At 41.5% G+C, this 17,879-nt stretch overlaps 1 protein-coding gene across 5 annotated transcripts in view; it reads left to right on the top strand.

The window, feature by feature from the left end:
* The first annotated feature begins 2,034 nt into the window (after positions 1–2,034).
* The window catches only part of si:ch211-247n2.1 (calcium-activated potassium channel subunit beta-2), a 30,522-nt gene continuing 14,677 nt past the window's right edge, over positions 2,035–17,879 (top strand). The window contains exon 1 of one of the 5 annotated variants that reach the window (XM_056252818.1): positions 2,035–2,240. Coding sequence is in view for 4 of the 5 variants with exons in the window: in XM_056252816.1 (XP_056108791.1) it covers positions 16,664–16,722 (59 nt within the window). In the remaining variant the exon portion in view is untranslated. Of the gene's footprint in view, positions 2,241–16,555; positions 16,723–17,879 lie in introns of those variants that run through there. The other 4 variants (XM_056252816.1, XM_056252817.1, XM_056252814.1 and 1 more) reach the window with 4 other exon arrangements.

Raw genomic sequence — 17,879 nt, forward strand, 5'->3', positions numbered from 1 at the left:
GACGTTTGTGATGCGGCAGGCTGGTCCTCACCGCTCACATTCGTTAGGTTTTACAGCTTAGACCTGGATGCTGCCCCAGGTTCTCAGGTGCTTAGTGCTTAGTTCCAACAGACTGACACTCAGGTACTTGGAATTCTGGCGTTTTGGGTATTCTCGTTCCCAAAGCGTCAAGTGACGCATCGCGAGTCCCCTCGAAAGGGAACGTCTCAGGTTACTACTGTAACCATAGTTCCCTGAGAAAGGGAACGAGACGATGCGTCACCCTGCCATACTTCCTGCTTCCCTGTGATCGGCTTGCTTCGACTTTTTGAAGCTAATGCCGCTTTTCACCGGGTGAGCCTTTATCCCTTCCTGGTCATGACGTCACCCGCCCGTGACGCTCATTCTTTCCATTGGACTAGTTGACATTGATGCTCAGACGCATGCACGCTGGGGGCGTTCCCAAAGCGTCAAGTGACGCATCGTCTCGTTCCCTTTCTCAGGGAACTATGGTTACAGTAGTAACCTGAGACGATTTTTCTCCATATAATGCACTTTGCTGGGCACCAAACGGTTCAAGGTCCAAAAGACAGTTTCAGTGAAAACTGCAAACTGTTCAAATGGCTTTAAACGACACCAGACGATGAATAAGGGTCTTATCAAGCGAAACGATCGCTCATTTAAAAAAGAAATTACAAAGTTTAAGTTTTATAAGCTCAAATCCTCGCCTTGCTCTGTTCTGCCTGACTCTCCTGTTCGAACTCGTTCATCAAAATGAACGAATCTTTTTCCGAGTCAATTCGTTCATTTCGTTCGTTAAATGAATCAAATGACTCGAAAAAAGATTTGTTCATTTTGATGAACGAGTTCGAACAGGAGAGTCACGAACGTGCATCACAGAACAGAGAAAGGCGAGCATTTGACATTATTAAACTTAAACTTTGTTATTTATTTTTGAAATGACCGATCGTTTCGCTTGATAAGACCATTATTCATCGTCTGGAATCGTTTAAAGCCCTTTGAACAGTTTGCAGTTTGCACTGAAACTGTCTTTTGGACCTTGAACCGTTTGGTGCCCAGCAAAGTGCATTATATGGAGAAAAATCCTGGAATGTTTTCATCAAAAACCTTAATTTCTTTTCGACTGAAGAAAGAAAGACATGGACATCTTGGATGACATGGGGGTGAGTAAATTATCAGCAAAAGTTTTTTTAAAAGTGAACTAATCCTTTAAGTAGGCTACATGTACATTGACAAGAATTTTACGATTTGAAAAAACTGTTTTCTATTTTTCCAATGTAATTTATACTGGTTATCGCATAGCTGAATTACTCCAGTTTTCAGTGTCACATGATCCTTCAGAAATAATTCTGATATGCTGATATGCTGCTCAAGAAACATTTCTTGTTATTATCTTATTATTGTTGAAAACGTTGTTCATGATTAATGTTTTTTTTTCTGCAAACCGATACTTTTTTTTCAGGATTCTTTGATGAATAAAAAGTTCAAAAGAATAGCATTTATTTGAAACATGTTTTTTATTGTCACTTTTGATCACTTTAAGTCCTTATGAATACAATTATTATGCTTTAATTTAAGGCGTCCTTATTACAGTGCAATTATCTATTTAAGTACTGAGGAATAATAATTAACTACATAAACTTACTATATAATTATGCATAATTTATAGTTATTACTATAGTAAATACATGTAACGTGTAACAAGGACACTAAGTGTTACCTTAATTTCTTTCAGAAAAAAAAAAATTCTTAATGACCCCAAATTTTGGTAGTGTATAATTCCTTGATAGACCTTGAAGTACCATGTCAATACTATAGTATTTGAATTTGGCAATCATTCAGTACCATGTTATTATAAATCACAGTAGTCTTGCCATCTAATGCACGGTATCACCATGCAAGGAATATTATAATCTACTTACAGAAATGTTCACTTTCAAGACAACTACTTGTTTCTTGGGCATCAGAGTGTCTATGTTCACATACAGACATTGGTTGAGAGAGCAAGTGAGTCTATTGTGCCTGTCACTCTTGTTGCACCAGCAGCTATCTGAAACATTTTGAGCACACAGGCTTACGCTCAGGGTTAGCACGTCTCTCTCACTAATAATGCTCCTCACAAACGGGCTTAACCAATGGAACACCTGCAGAAAAGTTTAAACTGCCACCGACAGACACAATCGCCTGCTGGGAATGGGATTATCGGCCAGGTAACCCAGAAAGAACAAAGACACCTGAAGGTAAATACAATTTATGTTTGTCAAACGCTTAAAGGAGTTTGGTTCGATTCATGATGCCAGTGCTTTATCTAGGATAAGTTTAACTTTTGACTTTCTTTTAACATCTATAAATGGATTTGTTTAAGTGGGCAGCAGTTCGTTTGAGGGGCAATAACGGTTAGCCGGTTACTGAAAAGGGAAAAAGAGAGAGAGAGAGAGAAATAATGCACTTGAGTAAACATCCACAGAAATTGAACTTCTAGCCTCAAGACACTGAGGCGTTATCCTTTTCATTTTTAAGTCGTGTCTTGTTTGTTAATCGAACTTTATCGAGTCTTTGAAAACAGCTAGGATTGCTTGACTATTACAGCAGACCCTTCGAGCTGATTTAATAAAATTACCATCAACAAATCCAAACATACTATTTTATCATATAAAACAGATGACTCTATACTGTTACGTTGGTTTATTTGTGTGTAGTTTATCATCCAGCTGTAGCAGCAGGGTATGTGAATTCCTGCCCTGACCTCTTGACCTGTATTTGGTGAAGCCCCACCGACCGACCTTCAGCGAGAGCCCGCAGCCTCTCTGGTGCCGCTGTTTTCAGACACCATATCAGATCCCAAGCCAGCAGGCAGCAAAGCCACGTCCCATTAGCACTTCACACACATGGGAGTCAGAGGCGCTCGCTGAGGGGTGTGTCAGGGCTCCATCATGCTTTCTAACTGGCTGTGAATCAATGTAACTTTAAAGACAACAGATGCACCATGGGTGTAGATTTTAATTTGGATGACCCTGGCAAAGTTGAGGGACTACTGAATAATACTAATATAACAATTGTAGTTATATATAGTGATTAATCAGACAGACAGACAGATAAAAAGACTGATTAATAGATAGATAGACAGAATGACAGGCAGAATGACATATTATATAACAATTGATAGAATAGAAGGAAATGATAGACACAAAGACAGACAGGCGGAATGGAACATTAAGGCCCCGACATACTCACGCAAAGATCTTTTTCGTTCTTCATTTAGGGGTAGAACGAAGTTCGAAATACGTGAGCAGCGATATACTGTTGTTAGCGAACATCCAACGCCCCCCACACTGCTGAAAGCGACGTTTAGATGAATATGTAAATATGCCTTTCTCTCAAGAACAAAATAAACACACAAAATTGAGAAAACAGCAAACATTTTTTAATAAGGCATAAGAAAAGCATCTGATCATAGCAACGTGGATATATTTGCATGAGCTCTGCAATTCGCCACTCTAATAGCCACGTCACGTTTATTTTTATAGCACTTTATCCACTAGATTGCTTAAAATCAAGCAGATTTACTGTATTAAACATGAAAAACAGTGTCAGTGTCTCCTTTCACCAGAAGTACAACTTCATTTTCTACTATAAAGCAGCTCCTCCAGTGTGTTCATGTTTTTACTCGTGGACGTCTGAACTCCACGGATTGAACAGAAGAAATGGAAGGGAAAAGACGTCTACGTGAAAGAAGGCGGAGCCTCCGCGCACACTTACCTATTACATAATCCCCACGGACCAATGGTAGCACAAAGGTGTTTACCAGCCGGAGCAAACTTTTCCGGAAAATGCGCTGTTGGCAAGCTGTTTCGAACTCCCAAAACAAACCTTTGTTCGAAATGATGTCATATCAGTTCTTTCTTCGATTTCGCTTGAAGTATATCAGGGCCTTTAGAACAACAGACTGACAGAACATTGGAACGACAGAAAGAAAAGTATGACGACAGACAACATTAGAACGAAAGACAGACAAAACATTAGAACGAAAGACAGACGGACAGAACATGAGAACAGACACAACATTAGACATCTAATGTTCTGTTCTAATGTTCTTTTGAAGGAAAGAGACAGAGCATTAGAACAACAAACAGAACATTAGAACAACAGACAGAACATTAGAACGACAGACAAAATATTAGAACAAACAGAACATTAGAACAACAAACAGAACATTAGAACAACAGACAGAACATTAGAACGACAGACAAAATATTAGAACAAACAGAACATTAGAACAACAAACAGAACATTAGAACAACAGACAGAACATTAGAACAACAGACAGAACATTAGAACAACAGACAGAACATTAGAACAACAGACAGAAGATTAGAACAGCAGACAGAACATTAGAACAACAGACAGAACATTAGAACAACAAACAGAACATTAGAACAACAAACAGAAGATTAGAACAGCAGACAGAACATTAGAACAACAGACAGAACATTAGAACAACAAACAGAACATTAGAACAACAGACAGAAGATTAGAACAGCAGACAGAACATTAGAACAACAGACAGAACATTAGAACAACAAACAAAACATTAGAACAAACAGAACATTAGAACAACAAACAGAATATTAGAACAACAGACAGAACATTAGAACAACAGACAGAACATTAGAACAACAGACAAAACATTAAAACAACAGACAGAACATTAGAACAACAAACAGAACATTAGAACAACAGACAGAACATTAGAACAACAGACAAAACATTAAAACAACAGACAGAACATTAGAACAACAAACAGAACATTAGAACAACAGACAGAACATTAGAACAACAGACAGAACATTAGAACAACAGACAGAACATTAGAACAAACAGAACATTAGAACAACAAACAGAACAACAAACAGAACATTAGAACAGCAAACAGAACATTAGAACAACAGACAGAACATTAGAACGACAGACAGAACATTAGAACAACAGACAGAACATTAGAACAACAGACAGAACATTAGAACGACAGACAGGACTTTAGAACAACAAACAGAACATTAGAACAACAAACAGAACATTAGAACAACAAACAGAACATTAGAACAACAGACAGAACATTAGAACAACAAACAGAACATTAGAACAACAGACAGAACATTAGAACGACAGACAGAACATTAGAACAACAGACAGAACATTAGAACGACAGACAGGACTTTAGAACGACAGACAGGACTTTAGAACAACAAACAGAACATTAGAACAACAAACAGAACATTAGAACAACAGACAGAACATTAGAACGACAGACAGGACTTTAGAACAACAAACAGAACATTAGAACAACAAACAGAACATTAGAACAACAAACAGAACATTAGAACAACAGACAGAACATTAGAACAACAAACAGAACATTAGAACAACAAACAGAACATTAGAACAACAGACAGAACATTAGAACAACAGACAGAACATTAGAACAACAGACAGAACATTAGAACAACAAACAGAATATTAGAACAACAGACAGAACATTAGAACAACAAACAGAACATTAGAACAACAGACAGAACATTAGAACAACAAACAGAACATTAGAACAACAGACAGAACATTAGAACAAACAGAACATTAGAACAACAAACAGAACAAAAAACAGAACATTAGAACAGCAAACAGAACATTAGAACAACAAACAGAACATTAGAACAACAGACAGAACATTAGAACAAACAGAACATTAGAACAACAAACAGAACAACAAACAGAACATTAGAACAGCAAACAGAACATTAGAACAACAGACAGAACATTAGAACAAACAGAACATTAGAACAACAAACAGAACAACAAAAGAACATTAGAACAACAAACAGAACATTAGAACAACAGACAGAACATTAGAACAAACAGAACATTAGAACAACAAACAGAACAACAAACAGAACATTAGAACAGCAAACAGAACATTAGAACAACAGACAGAACATTAAAACGACAGACAGAACATTAGAACAACAAACAGAACATTAGAACAGCAAACAGAACATTAGAACAACAGACAGAACATTAGAACAACAGACAGAACATTAGAACAACAAACAGAACATTAGAACAACAAACAGAACATTAGAACAACAGACAGAACATTAGAACAACAAACAGAACATTAGAACAACAGACAGAACATTAGAACAACAAACAGAACATTAGAACAACAGACAGAACATTAGAACAACAAACAGAACATTAGAACAACATACAGAACATTAGAACAACAGACAGAACATTAGAACAACAGACAGAACATTAGAACGACAGACAGAACATTAGAACAAACAGAACATTAGAACAACAGACAGAACATTAGAACGACAGACAGAACAACAAACAGAACATTAGAACGACAGACAGAACATTAGAACAAACAGAACATTAGAACAACAAACAGAACATTAGAACGACAGACAGAACATTAGAACAAACAGAACATTAGAACAACAAACAGAACATTAGAACAACAAACAGAACATTAGAACAACAGACAGAACATTAGAACAACAAACAGAACATTAGAACAACAGACAGAACATTAGAACAACAGACAGAACATTAGAACAACAGACAGAACATTAGAAAGACAGACAGAACATTAGAACAACAGACAGAACATTAGAACAACAGACAGAACATTAGAACAACAGACAGAACATTAGAACAACAGACAGAACATTAGAACAACAGACAGAACATTAGAAAGACAGACAGAACATTAGAACAACAGACAGAACATTAGAACAACAGACAGAACATTAGAACAACAAACAGAACATTAGAACAACAGACAGAACATTAGAACAACAGACAGAACATTAGAACAACAGACAGAACATTAGAACAACAAACAGAACATTAGAACAACAGACAGAACATTAGAACAACAGACAGAACATTAGAACAACAAACAGAACATTAGAACAACAAACAGAACATTAGAACAACAGACAGAACATTAGAACAACAAACAGAACATTAGAACAACAAACAGAACATTAGAACAACAGACAGAACATTAGAACAACAAACAGAACATTAGAACTTACTGTATTTTTGATCAAATAAATGCCACAAAGAAAAAACATTGTGCATTTGTATAGTTTGATATTAAAATGTCGCTCATTCTTTTGAGGAACAGGCTCTCGTGACAAGCACACAGTGTGCTGCATCTTCAAGTGGTGCAAACTCACAATATTGTGACCTTACCCTCCTCATCATAATAAAAAGTCACAAATTTAAATAAGCAGAGCCTTTTTATTACAGCCAATGCTTTGTCTGGATGGACACAGGCCGCTTTGAAGTGCCAGCTGATCCCAAGACTCTCTGTTCACACAACACGGCTACTCATTCACACACTTTGTCGCTTTATTTGGTTTGGGGAACATTTGGGGATAAAGTCCATCTGTAAACATCTAAACAAGGTTAAAAAAAAAGAAGTACAAATAACCCTCAACTGGTTGACTAAAGGTTATTTTCTACAGTCACAGCGACGTCAAGGAACTTTGACAAATGGCATTGTTTGACCATGCGACATGGTGCTTTCAACATCACAAGCTCAACTGATATTGTTTTGCTTGAAGCTGGCACTGTTATTGAGTTTTTAAGCCGTGTAATTTTCCATACCCCAGTGCATTTGCAAGCTCATACGGAGACCCATTGATCAACAGAATGCTATAATTATTTTGACCTTGGGCCAAAATGTTGGAACATAAAAAGCTAAGTGTGTACTCAGTCAGAAATTTCCACCTGACCCAGCCAGGGCTTGTCAGTAGAGGTCTGCTAGGCATTGACACACTACTCTTTGCAGCATGTATAGCTGGAAGTTTCCAGATTCTGACAGCACCAGAAAGCCCAGCATGACACATAACGTACCATGACTTCCTAGAAATCCTCTGGGTTCTTATGAGAAAGCAAGTGCACAGGCTCATTTATTCATCTTAGGTTACATGAGCCGGGTGTTTCTAGTCCCCTAGAAAAGCACCCTAAACCTGCACAAAGCAGATGAGCATTCTTTACAACGTATGCACTTTTCGCCTGCCGTTGTTGGTCCAGACATGAGGAGAATTGTTTTAATAACACACATATGGCTACAATGTTACCTTCACCCGATGCGATGAAGTGACCTTGACTGGGGTCAAAATGTTTTTGAATGAAGAGTGACTGCTAAAATAAACAGGGCTGTTACGTAACGTAATAACAGTCCGGTTGGCTGATGTGAAACAATGGGTTGGTGATGTTATGGAGTGTTTTTTGTTCATACGTGTGGCTGCGACAATAATTCAGAAAGGGATATGAACCTTGTGTGTGTTTTGACATAAGCTCATGGCTATGTTTACACAAGGTTTTTACACTTTGGCATCTCTCTTTTGTCCGTTATGCAGACATATTGAACAGTATTGTAAGGGAGTAACTGTAGTAACATTACAAAAAGTGTTAGTCTGTTAGACCACAATTTAGCATGTTTTTTTTTTTCAATGAATGTAAAACATACCTGGCAATAAAGAGATGCTTATTGTAGGGAATGTTAAAATTTAACTTAAAAGAATGGTGCACTCCAAAATGACAATTCTGTCATCATTTACCCACCCTTGTGCCATTCCAAAACTGTTGGGAAAAGTTTTCTTTTCAATGAAATGAAAGCATATTTTGACACGGGACTGTTAAGCTAAAAAAGGCACCATATGGTTTGGGATGTTCAGTGAGTAAATACTTCCATTTCAGTCTTTTCTCCATCATATTTAGAAGATTTGGAATACAGCACCCAAGTCACATACACTGAACAAAATTATAAACGCAACACTTTTGTTTTTGCCCCCATTTTTCATGAGCTGAACTCAAAGATCTAAGACTTTTTCTATGTACACAAAAGGCCTATTTCTCTCAAATATTGTTCACAAATCTGTCTAAATCTGTGTTAGTGAGCACTTCTCCTTTGCCGAGATAATCCATCCACCTCACAGGTGTGGCATATCAAGATGCTGATTAGACAGCATGATTATTGCACAGGTGTGCCTTAGGCTGGCCACAATGAAAGGCCACTCTAAAATGTGAAGTTTTACTGTATTGGGGGGTCTGGGGGGGAGATAAAAAAAAAAAAGGTTGTTGATTGTGGCCTGTGGAATGTTGGTCCACTCCTCTTCAATGGCTGTGTGAAGTTGCTGGATATTGGCAGGACCTGGAACACGCTGTCGTATATGCCGTAGGGGTGGGAATCTTTGGTCACCTCACGATCCGATTCGATTTCGATTCTGGGAGTCACGATCCGATTCCAGAACGATTCTTTATCTACCCCCCCTCCCCCCCCCCCCCCCCTCCCTCCTTATTAATTCATTAGTTTACATAAGTAATTAAGAACTTTTTAAAAAATAATTACAAATTAATTGTTTTTTATTAAAACAGTTGTATGTTAAGAATTTTAAACTAATATAGGCTAACTAATATAACAAATAATAAAGAGGAGCATAGAAAAATATAACAAACAACTAACAAAAAGTGCTTTCAGTAGCCTATAGATTATCTGAACGTTTTCCATTCAAGAACTGTGAGTGATTTTTCTTCATCTTTACTGTTGTTTTTTACTATGACATCATAGACTGCGGGAGATCTATTAGGCTGCATTCACGCACGCATCTCTTTTGAAATAAAAGTAGTAATGCGGTGTGTCCTGTCCGTTTAATCCCTTAAGACATAACTGGCTGTGTTTACGTTAATTTTGCACAAGTAGGCTACATTAAACCACTACACGGAGTCGCGGAGTCGCATGCGCGAGCAGTCTCACAAACAAAGCGCGCGTCAGCATTTGAAATTGAAAGCAGCCTTCTGTTAGTGAGGTTCATATTTTAAATATAAAGTCCACTGCATTCCAAACCACATAAATGATGACTTCGTAGAGCATTTGTAAGGAAAATACCGACGGGCGAGACAGCACACTTCAAGTGTAACATCAGAGAAAGCGCGCGTCTCTCACAGCGTATCCTGTGCAGTGAAGCCTGTGAATGTCCTTGTAATTCGCTTCAACCTTTCCGAACTTTATGAAAGATTATTTACGGAAGGTTCGAGTGGTGTATGTGTGTGAGGAATTGGAAGCAAGCAGAATACGGGTGTTTCTAAAGCAAACTCAACGTCATCGCACATCTGGTTAAAAACTAAGCTCAGAATCGATTCTGGAATTCTCAGAATCGATCCAGAATCGTTGGAGAGAGAATCGCGATGCATCGATAGATCGATTTTTTCTCCCACCCCTAATATGCCGACCCAGAGCATCCCAAACATGCACAATGGGTGACATGTCCGGTGAGTATGCTGGCCATGCAAGAACGTGGATGTTTTCAGCTTCCAGGAATTGTGAACAGATCCTTGCAACATGGGGCCGTGCAGAGCCGATCCTGACCTCCCTGGGGCCCTAAGCAAAAATCTGTTAAGGGGCCCTCCTACCTGACCCATGAGCCATGTAAACCATTTGCCATTGCCACACAGTCACACCTAACACCCCAGTTCTCCCACTACAATCCTCCCTCTTTAAGTTAGTACTAATGAAAATGTAATTCCTGATATCAGAAATAGACATATTTTATATAAATATCAATTTCACATTTTAAATAGTACAAATTTTATTATTGATATCAAAAATGCATCCTGTGAATTAATAAAAGCTAAAATGGCTTGCCGTTGCATGTCACTGTTTTAAATGATAAAAGCAATAATTGATAATTGATGGTTATTATTTACTGAGGGATGTGCATCCATATTGACCAGTATGTCCAGCCAATCAACATTTTAAATGCAATATAGTCAATAGATTGCTTTCCGTCTTGCTTTATTGCAGAGTTGTAACTAAACTGACTTGGAGACTAGATAATCATTGTCTTGTTTTAAAAGTATAAGCGCCTAATGAGTGCCATAACGCCCATATTGTACTGGTAACTGGTCCCCATAGATGTTTTACTGGAAAGTGTGCGTTTCATTTCGTGCACGCGCATATGAACTCATGTTAACGCGCGACGCGGTTATCTTTTCTGAGCTGCAGTTTATAAACAAACACCGTTGCCCTTTGTATTATCAAACGTAATCTCATGAAAGTGCATATCTATACCACGAATTTAATTTCTCGTGCTATTTATACGCCAAAAATGTTTTTTGCGTGCATATGCTACGCACTGTAAATCTCTTGGGTAGGATTAGGGGTGTGGAGTGCGTGCATATTACACGCCAAAAAGTGCGTATCATATGCACGCGAAAACTGCGTAGGCCTATCGTTTGCACGCAAAAACTATTTTTGCCGTATAAATGGCACGAGAAATTCGTGGTATAGTTACGCGCTTTCATGAGATCGGGCTGGTTAGATAGACAGATAGAGAGAGATGCACATCAACTTAACTTTACTGTTCTTTGCTGACGTCAAACTTGGAGAGGAGAGAACACAAGTCTGCCTGATCGCTGTTCCCGCAATTCACTCTAACGGTGTTTTTCTCTCAGTCTCTCTTTTCGTGACCAGAAGGATAGTTCCGCTTAATTATCTCATCGATGTTGTAAACTTTGACGCCCTTTGACACGAAGGGGAGGCGGGGCCTTGAGTAATTTGCGTGGCCCTACCCAATTTGCGTAGTGTGCGTATAGGGAGGATCGGCTCTGGGGCCGTGCATTATCATGCTGCAACATGAGGTGATGGTCGTGGTTGAATGGCACAACAATGGGCCTCAGGATCTCGTCACGGTATCTATGTGCATTCAAAATGCCATCAAAAAAATGCACCTGTGTTCGTTGTCCATAACATACGCCTGCCCATACCACTGCCGCTCACCCACACGACGCTGTCTACCATCTGCCCTGTACAGTGAAAACCGGGATTCATCCGTGAAGAGAACACCTCTCCAAAGTGCCAGACGCCATTGAATGTGAGCATTTGCCCACTCAAGTTGGTTACGACGACAAATTGCAGTCAGGTCGAGGCAAAGGAGAAGTGCTCACTAACACAGATTTAGACAGATTTGTGAACAATATTTGAGAGAAATAGGCCTTTTGTGTACATAGAAAAAGTCTTAGATCTTTGAGTTCAGCTCATGAAAAATGGGGGCAAAAACAAAAGTGTAGCGTTTATAATTTTGTTCAGTGTATGGCTTTTATCATGTTTTTTTTTTTGTCCTTTTTGGACAGTAACAGTCCCAAAAAGAGCAGCTCAGACATTCTTCAAAGTATATTTTGTTTTCTACAGAAGAAAGAACGTCATTCAAGTTTGGAACAAAGTGAGGGATATGAAAGAATTTTAAACTCTCTCTAACTCTCTCTTTAAACGAACTCTCTCTTTTTCTGTTTTGCACTGTCATTTAATGGCTCATCTAAAGGATTGGTCTCACTAAACCAGCTTTTACATTATAAAAACTCTCTAAAGTCCAAATAGGGCCAGAGGACAAACAGAACGTCCACTACAGCAGAGAAGAGTTGGAGCTTCATTTTAAGATAACATTGGGGTTTTGGCAGCTACATGTACAATAATAGTTACAGAAACATTGTGTGTACAGAACTTATGCAAGACTCTGAAAAGCTGTTGACAGTTAAATGTGATGATTCTATTTTAGACTTTAGCTTGATTGTTCAGAAAAAGAGCAAAAAGTTAGTGGACAAATATGTTTTTTGACTGTAGGCGAACTCTGATTGCATTAATCAGCATGTGTTCTGACACGTATCAAATCAGACAATCAAAACTCTGAAACCTCCTAGCTAAAAGGTGCACTCAGTATTTTATTATTAAAAGTCCATATTACCGTACTTTTAGATAAAAGTACTATGGACTTTTGACATGGATCAATCACTTCATGGAGGCGGACAATTAAATGACCAACAGAATTCTTGACCAAATGAACAAATATTTGGGTTGTCAATTTAACATGTTCATTTAGTATTAATTATAAATAAAACTCTGCATCTGCAAAAATCATAATGCATAAAATAATGTATTAAGATCAATAATGCTTTTTGGACTACATAAAAATTCTCTAATAATTTTGTTAATTGTCTATACACACACATACCAAAACATTCAAAAGTTTGGGGCAAGTAAGGTTTTTTTTTTTTCAACTTTTGATCAATTTAAAGACTTTCGAACTCCTAAAAAGTTCACTGCACTGCTTTTTAGAACTTTCTATTCTTTCAAAAAAAAAAAAATTAAGCAGCACAACTGTTTATGATAATAACATTGATAATAATAAGAAATGTTTATTGAGCACCAAATCCGCATATTCAAATGATTTCTGAACAATCTTGAAGACTGGAGTAATGATGCTGAAAAATCAGCTTTGCCATCATAGTTGTTACATGTGTGTCCTGTGTTTCCCCCCGTCATTGTGATTTGGTTTAGTCCTGTGTTAGTTTTCCCGCTCCTCGTTTGTGTTCAGTTCCTTCACCTGTGTCTAGTTAATTTGCCCCAGCTGTGTCTTGTTCCCTTGATCCGTTCTCTGTGTATGTAAACCCTGTGTTCTCCCTCACTCCTTGTCGGTTCTCGTTCGTATGTACGTTTGTATTTGGTGTGGTAAATGTTTCCTGGATTCCTGTGTTAAGTTTTATTCAGTAAAGATTATTGAGTTTGATCTGCTGACTGCTGCCTCTCCTTCAACCTGCACCACACCCGTAACAGAAGAACCGACCTTAACATCGATGGATGCAGCAGTCCAAATCCTTCTCCTGTCTCAGGAGGATCAGTCCCTCGAGGCCCACACACAGAGGTATTTGGACTTGGTTCCTCTAGTTCATTTTGATGACACCAGCCTCTGTGTGTTCTTCCGGGCAGGCCTCAACGCTGAGACCAAAGCATGCCTGCCTGGAGATGGGCCTCGGGGGAACTTTGCTGCCTTTGTGGAGTGGGTATTGGCGAGCTGTGGCTCTCCCTTCACCATCGGTCCAGGGGAAGAGGAGGAGCTTATTGACTGGGACACAGAGCTTCCGCCACTGATCCCAGCCAGGCCAGCCAAGCCCTCACCGCTGGTTCCGTCCAGCCCAGCCAAGCCCTCACCGCTGGTTCCGTCCAGTCCAGCCAAGCCCGCACCGCTGGTTCCGTCCAGCCCAGCCGAGCCTTCACAGCTGGTTCCGTCCAGCCCTGCCGAGCCTGAGCTTCCCTGCAGCCCTGCCGAGCCTGAGCTTCCCTGCAGCCCTGCCGAGCCTGAGCTTCCCTGCAGCCCTGCCGAGCCTGAGCTTCCCTGCAGCCCTGCCGAGCCTGAGCTTCCCTGCAGCCCTGCCGAGCCTGAGCTTCCCTGCAGCCCTGCCGAGCCTGAGCTTCCCTGCACGCCTGCCGAGCCTGAGCTTCCCTGCACGCCTGCCGAGCCTGAGCTTCCCTGCACGCCTGCCGAGCCTGAGCTTCCCTGCACGCCTGCCGAGCCTGAGCTTCCCTGCACGCCTGCCGAGCCTGAGCTTCCCTGCACGCCTGCCGAGCCTGAGCTTCCCTGCACGCCTGCCGAGCCTGAGCTTCCCTGCACGCCTGCCGAGCCTGAGCTTCCCTGCACGCCTGCCGAGCCTGAGCTTCCCTGCACGCCTGCCGAGCCTGAGCTTCCCTGCACGCCTGCCGAGCCAGAGCTTACCTGCACGCCTGCCGGGCCGGAGCTTCGCGTCATGCCGGCCGAACCAGAGCCTTCTCCGCTGGTCCCGTCCAGCCCTTCAGAGCCTTCTCCGCTGGTCCCGTCCAGCCCTTCAGAGCCTTCTCCGCTGGTCCCGTCCAGCCCTTCAGAGCCTTCTCCGCTGGTCCCGTCCAGCCCTTCAGAGCCTTCTCCGCTGGTCCCGTCCAGCCCTTCAGAGCCTTCTCCGCTGGTCCCGTCCAGCCCTTCAGAGCCTTCTCCGCTGGTCCCGTCCAGCCCTTCAGAGCCTTCTCCGCTGGTCCCGTCCAGCCCTTCTGAGCCTTCACCGCTGGTTCCATCCAGCATAGCCGGGCCTTCACTGCTAGCCCAGCCAGAGACTTTCCACGTCCCGTCTGCCCACCCAGAGACTGTCCACGTCCCAGAGCCTGTCCTAGAGCCTGTGATTCCCCCCCAAGAAAGTTTTGGGGGGGGGATATAGGCCACCTGAAGGTGCGTCTCCGCCATGGCCGCCCGAAGGTGCGTCTCCACCATGGCCACCTGAAGTGGCCTCTCCACCATGGCCACCTGAAGTGGCCTCTCCACCATGGCCACCCGAGGGACAGTCTCCACCCTGGCCACCTGAAGTGGCCTCTCCACCCTGGCCACCTGAAGTGGCCTCTCCACCCTGGCCACCTGAAGTGGCCTCTCCACCCTGGCCGCCCGAGGGAAAGTCTCCACCCTGGCCGCCCGAGGGAAAGTCTCCACCCTGGCCGCCCGAGGGAGAGTCTCCACCCTGGCCGCCCGAGGGAAAGTCTCCACCCTGGCCGCCCGAGGGAAAGTGTCCGCCCTGGCCTCCTGCACATCCTGCTCCGCCCTGGAGGCTTCCTGCTCAGGGTAGGCCACGCCCTCGTCAGCCTCCAGGGCGCCCGCCCCCCCACCCCTTTTGAAGTTATACGGCGCGAGGACGCGCCTTTTTGGAGGGGGCGTTATGTTACATGTGTGTCCTGTGTTTCCCCCCGTCATTGTGATTTGGTTTAGTCCTGTGTTAGTTTTCCCGCTCCTCGTTTGTGTTCAGTTCCTTCACCTGTGTCTAGTTAATTTGCCCCAGCTGTGTCTTGTTCCCTTGATCCGTTCTCTGTGTATGTAAACCCTGTGTTCTCCCTCACTCCTTGTCGGTTCTCGTTCGTATGTACGTTTGTATTTGGTGTGGTAAATGTTTCCTGGATTCCTGTGTTAAGTTTTATTCAGTAAAGATTATTGAGTTTGATCTGCTGACTGCTGCCTCTCCTTCAACCTGCACCACACCCGTAACAATAGTAATAAATGACAATTAAATTAAATTGTAATTAAATTTCAAAATATATTAAACTAGAAAACAGTTCTTTTTATTTGTAATAATATTTCAGACTGTTATTACTGTATTTTTGATCACATAAATGCCACCTTGAAATAAAATAAAATCTTACCAACACCAACATTTTGAACGGCAGTATACACATGTATACACAATAAAGCACAAGCTTTTTGCAACATCTATTCTTTTTCAGGCATTTCAGAACAAATATTGATATGTGTTATGAATTATGCAATTAGTTATGATTCAATTGATTACTTAATCAGCATATCACTTAATTCACAGTCCAAGTAATAATGTTTGCATTAATGTTACAACCACATCTGAGTGTGCCACTGCTGTAATGGAGTGCAAACAGTAAAACAGATGTCCTATCGGTTCCTGGTTTGTTCAAATTTAGCAGCATGACTTGTTTCCTGTGCTCGTGATTTATTCCTGTTGTTTAGGTGTCATTACCCTGCGGCTGGGGCTTGAGTGAGTGTGATTAACAGTCTGCTGACTGGATCTCTGACCAGTGGCAGAGCTGGAGGAAAACAGCAAGTTTTACATTCACCAATTGATGGCTGCTGTCGAGAGCTCTCCGCTTTCTCACACCAAATGGTATTGACAAACGGACGGGCTGCGCTCTCCCTGAGTGGCATGTCAACCTCTCGCGGCCAGTCAGTCTGCTTTGTTAAATAATCTACTGGCACATGACTGGCCCCATGTTATGGCTGATGCTGAATGCGACGGTTGTCATACCTGCCGGCGAAGCCTTTGTGATTTCAGGTACTTCTAAACGCAGCGCAGCAGACAAACAGCTTGAAACACAGACGAAGGATTTATAGTCTTGATGTGGAAAAAGGAAATTAGCTTTGGTGGCCACTCGTTCAATGCTGAGCAAATATTTGCAACCTGACCTGAAGCTGATGTCTTTGGTGGTAGGTAGAGTGTGGTGTAGTCATCTATGATGAATTTTATTTGCTAAGCTAACAGGGAGATCAGAATAAAATACAATGTACAACATGGGCACCATCATTTCTTCTTGATGTGCAAATTCTGTATGAGAGAACTGATTCATCCATTAACACACTTAATGTGTGAGAGATAAAGTGAGACATTGTGCATTTAAGAACTTAAGCCCTATACGCACGGGGTAAGTATTACCTGGTGACCTCTAGTCATTTGTAATAATTGCGGAGTTTATCTGTGATGTTAATCCCGTGCGAATCGGCCATGTCTGTAACTTGTAAAGTAAAAATTCCCACGCAAATAACCTACCATATTTCGCCGGACACCGAGGTCCTGTGATAATATTAGTCCCGTGCGAATCGGCATCTCTGTGATTTGGCGGGGTCGTTTATAATTTTTTCAAGGTTTTTGTTTCCTGTGCGCTTTTTTATCCATCTTTTACGAAGAATGGAGGCAGCCTCCATTCTTCGTAAAAGATGGATAAAAAAGCGCACAGTGTTTTGATAGTATTTTCAGTAGTTGGAGTGTTTTGATAGTATTTTCAGTAGTTGGAGTGTTTTGATAGTATTTTCAGCCCATTCTCATCCCAAGGCGTCATCTAACTGACGCTTTTGACCATGCGTCAACATGCCGACCCACATGGTACCCCTTAAGCGGCAATATGAGACGGGCCTCCTAGTGGTCTAACCCTAACCCTACCCCAGACCTAAACCTACCCATAACGGAAGCGTCATTTAACTGACGCTAAAGGGTGCCATGTGCGTCGGATTTAGACGCATGGTCAAAAGCGTCAGTTAGATGACGCCCGAGGATAAGCGTCTCATATTGACGCTTAAGGGGTACCATGTGCGTCGGCATGTTGACGCATGGTCAAAAGTGTCAGTTAGATGACGCCTTGGGATGAGAATGTGTCGGTATTTTGGGTACTGGGTCATATCGGTATACACCATACAAATACAATTTGCAGAAAGAGA

Source organism: Rhinichthys klamathensis, unplaced genomic scaffold, assembly GCF_029890125.1.
Source record: "Rhinichthys klamathensis goyatoka isolate OS25496 unplaced genomic scaffold, OSU_Roscu_1.1 h1tg000098l_1, whole genome shotgun sequence".
Classification (NCBI taxonomy): domain Eukaryota; kingdom Metazoa; phylum Chordata; class Actinopteri; order Cypriniformes; family Leuciscidae; genus Rhinichthys; species Rhinichthys klamathensis.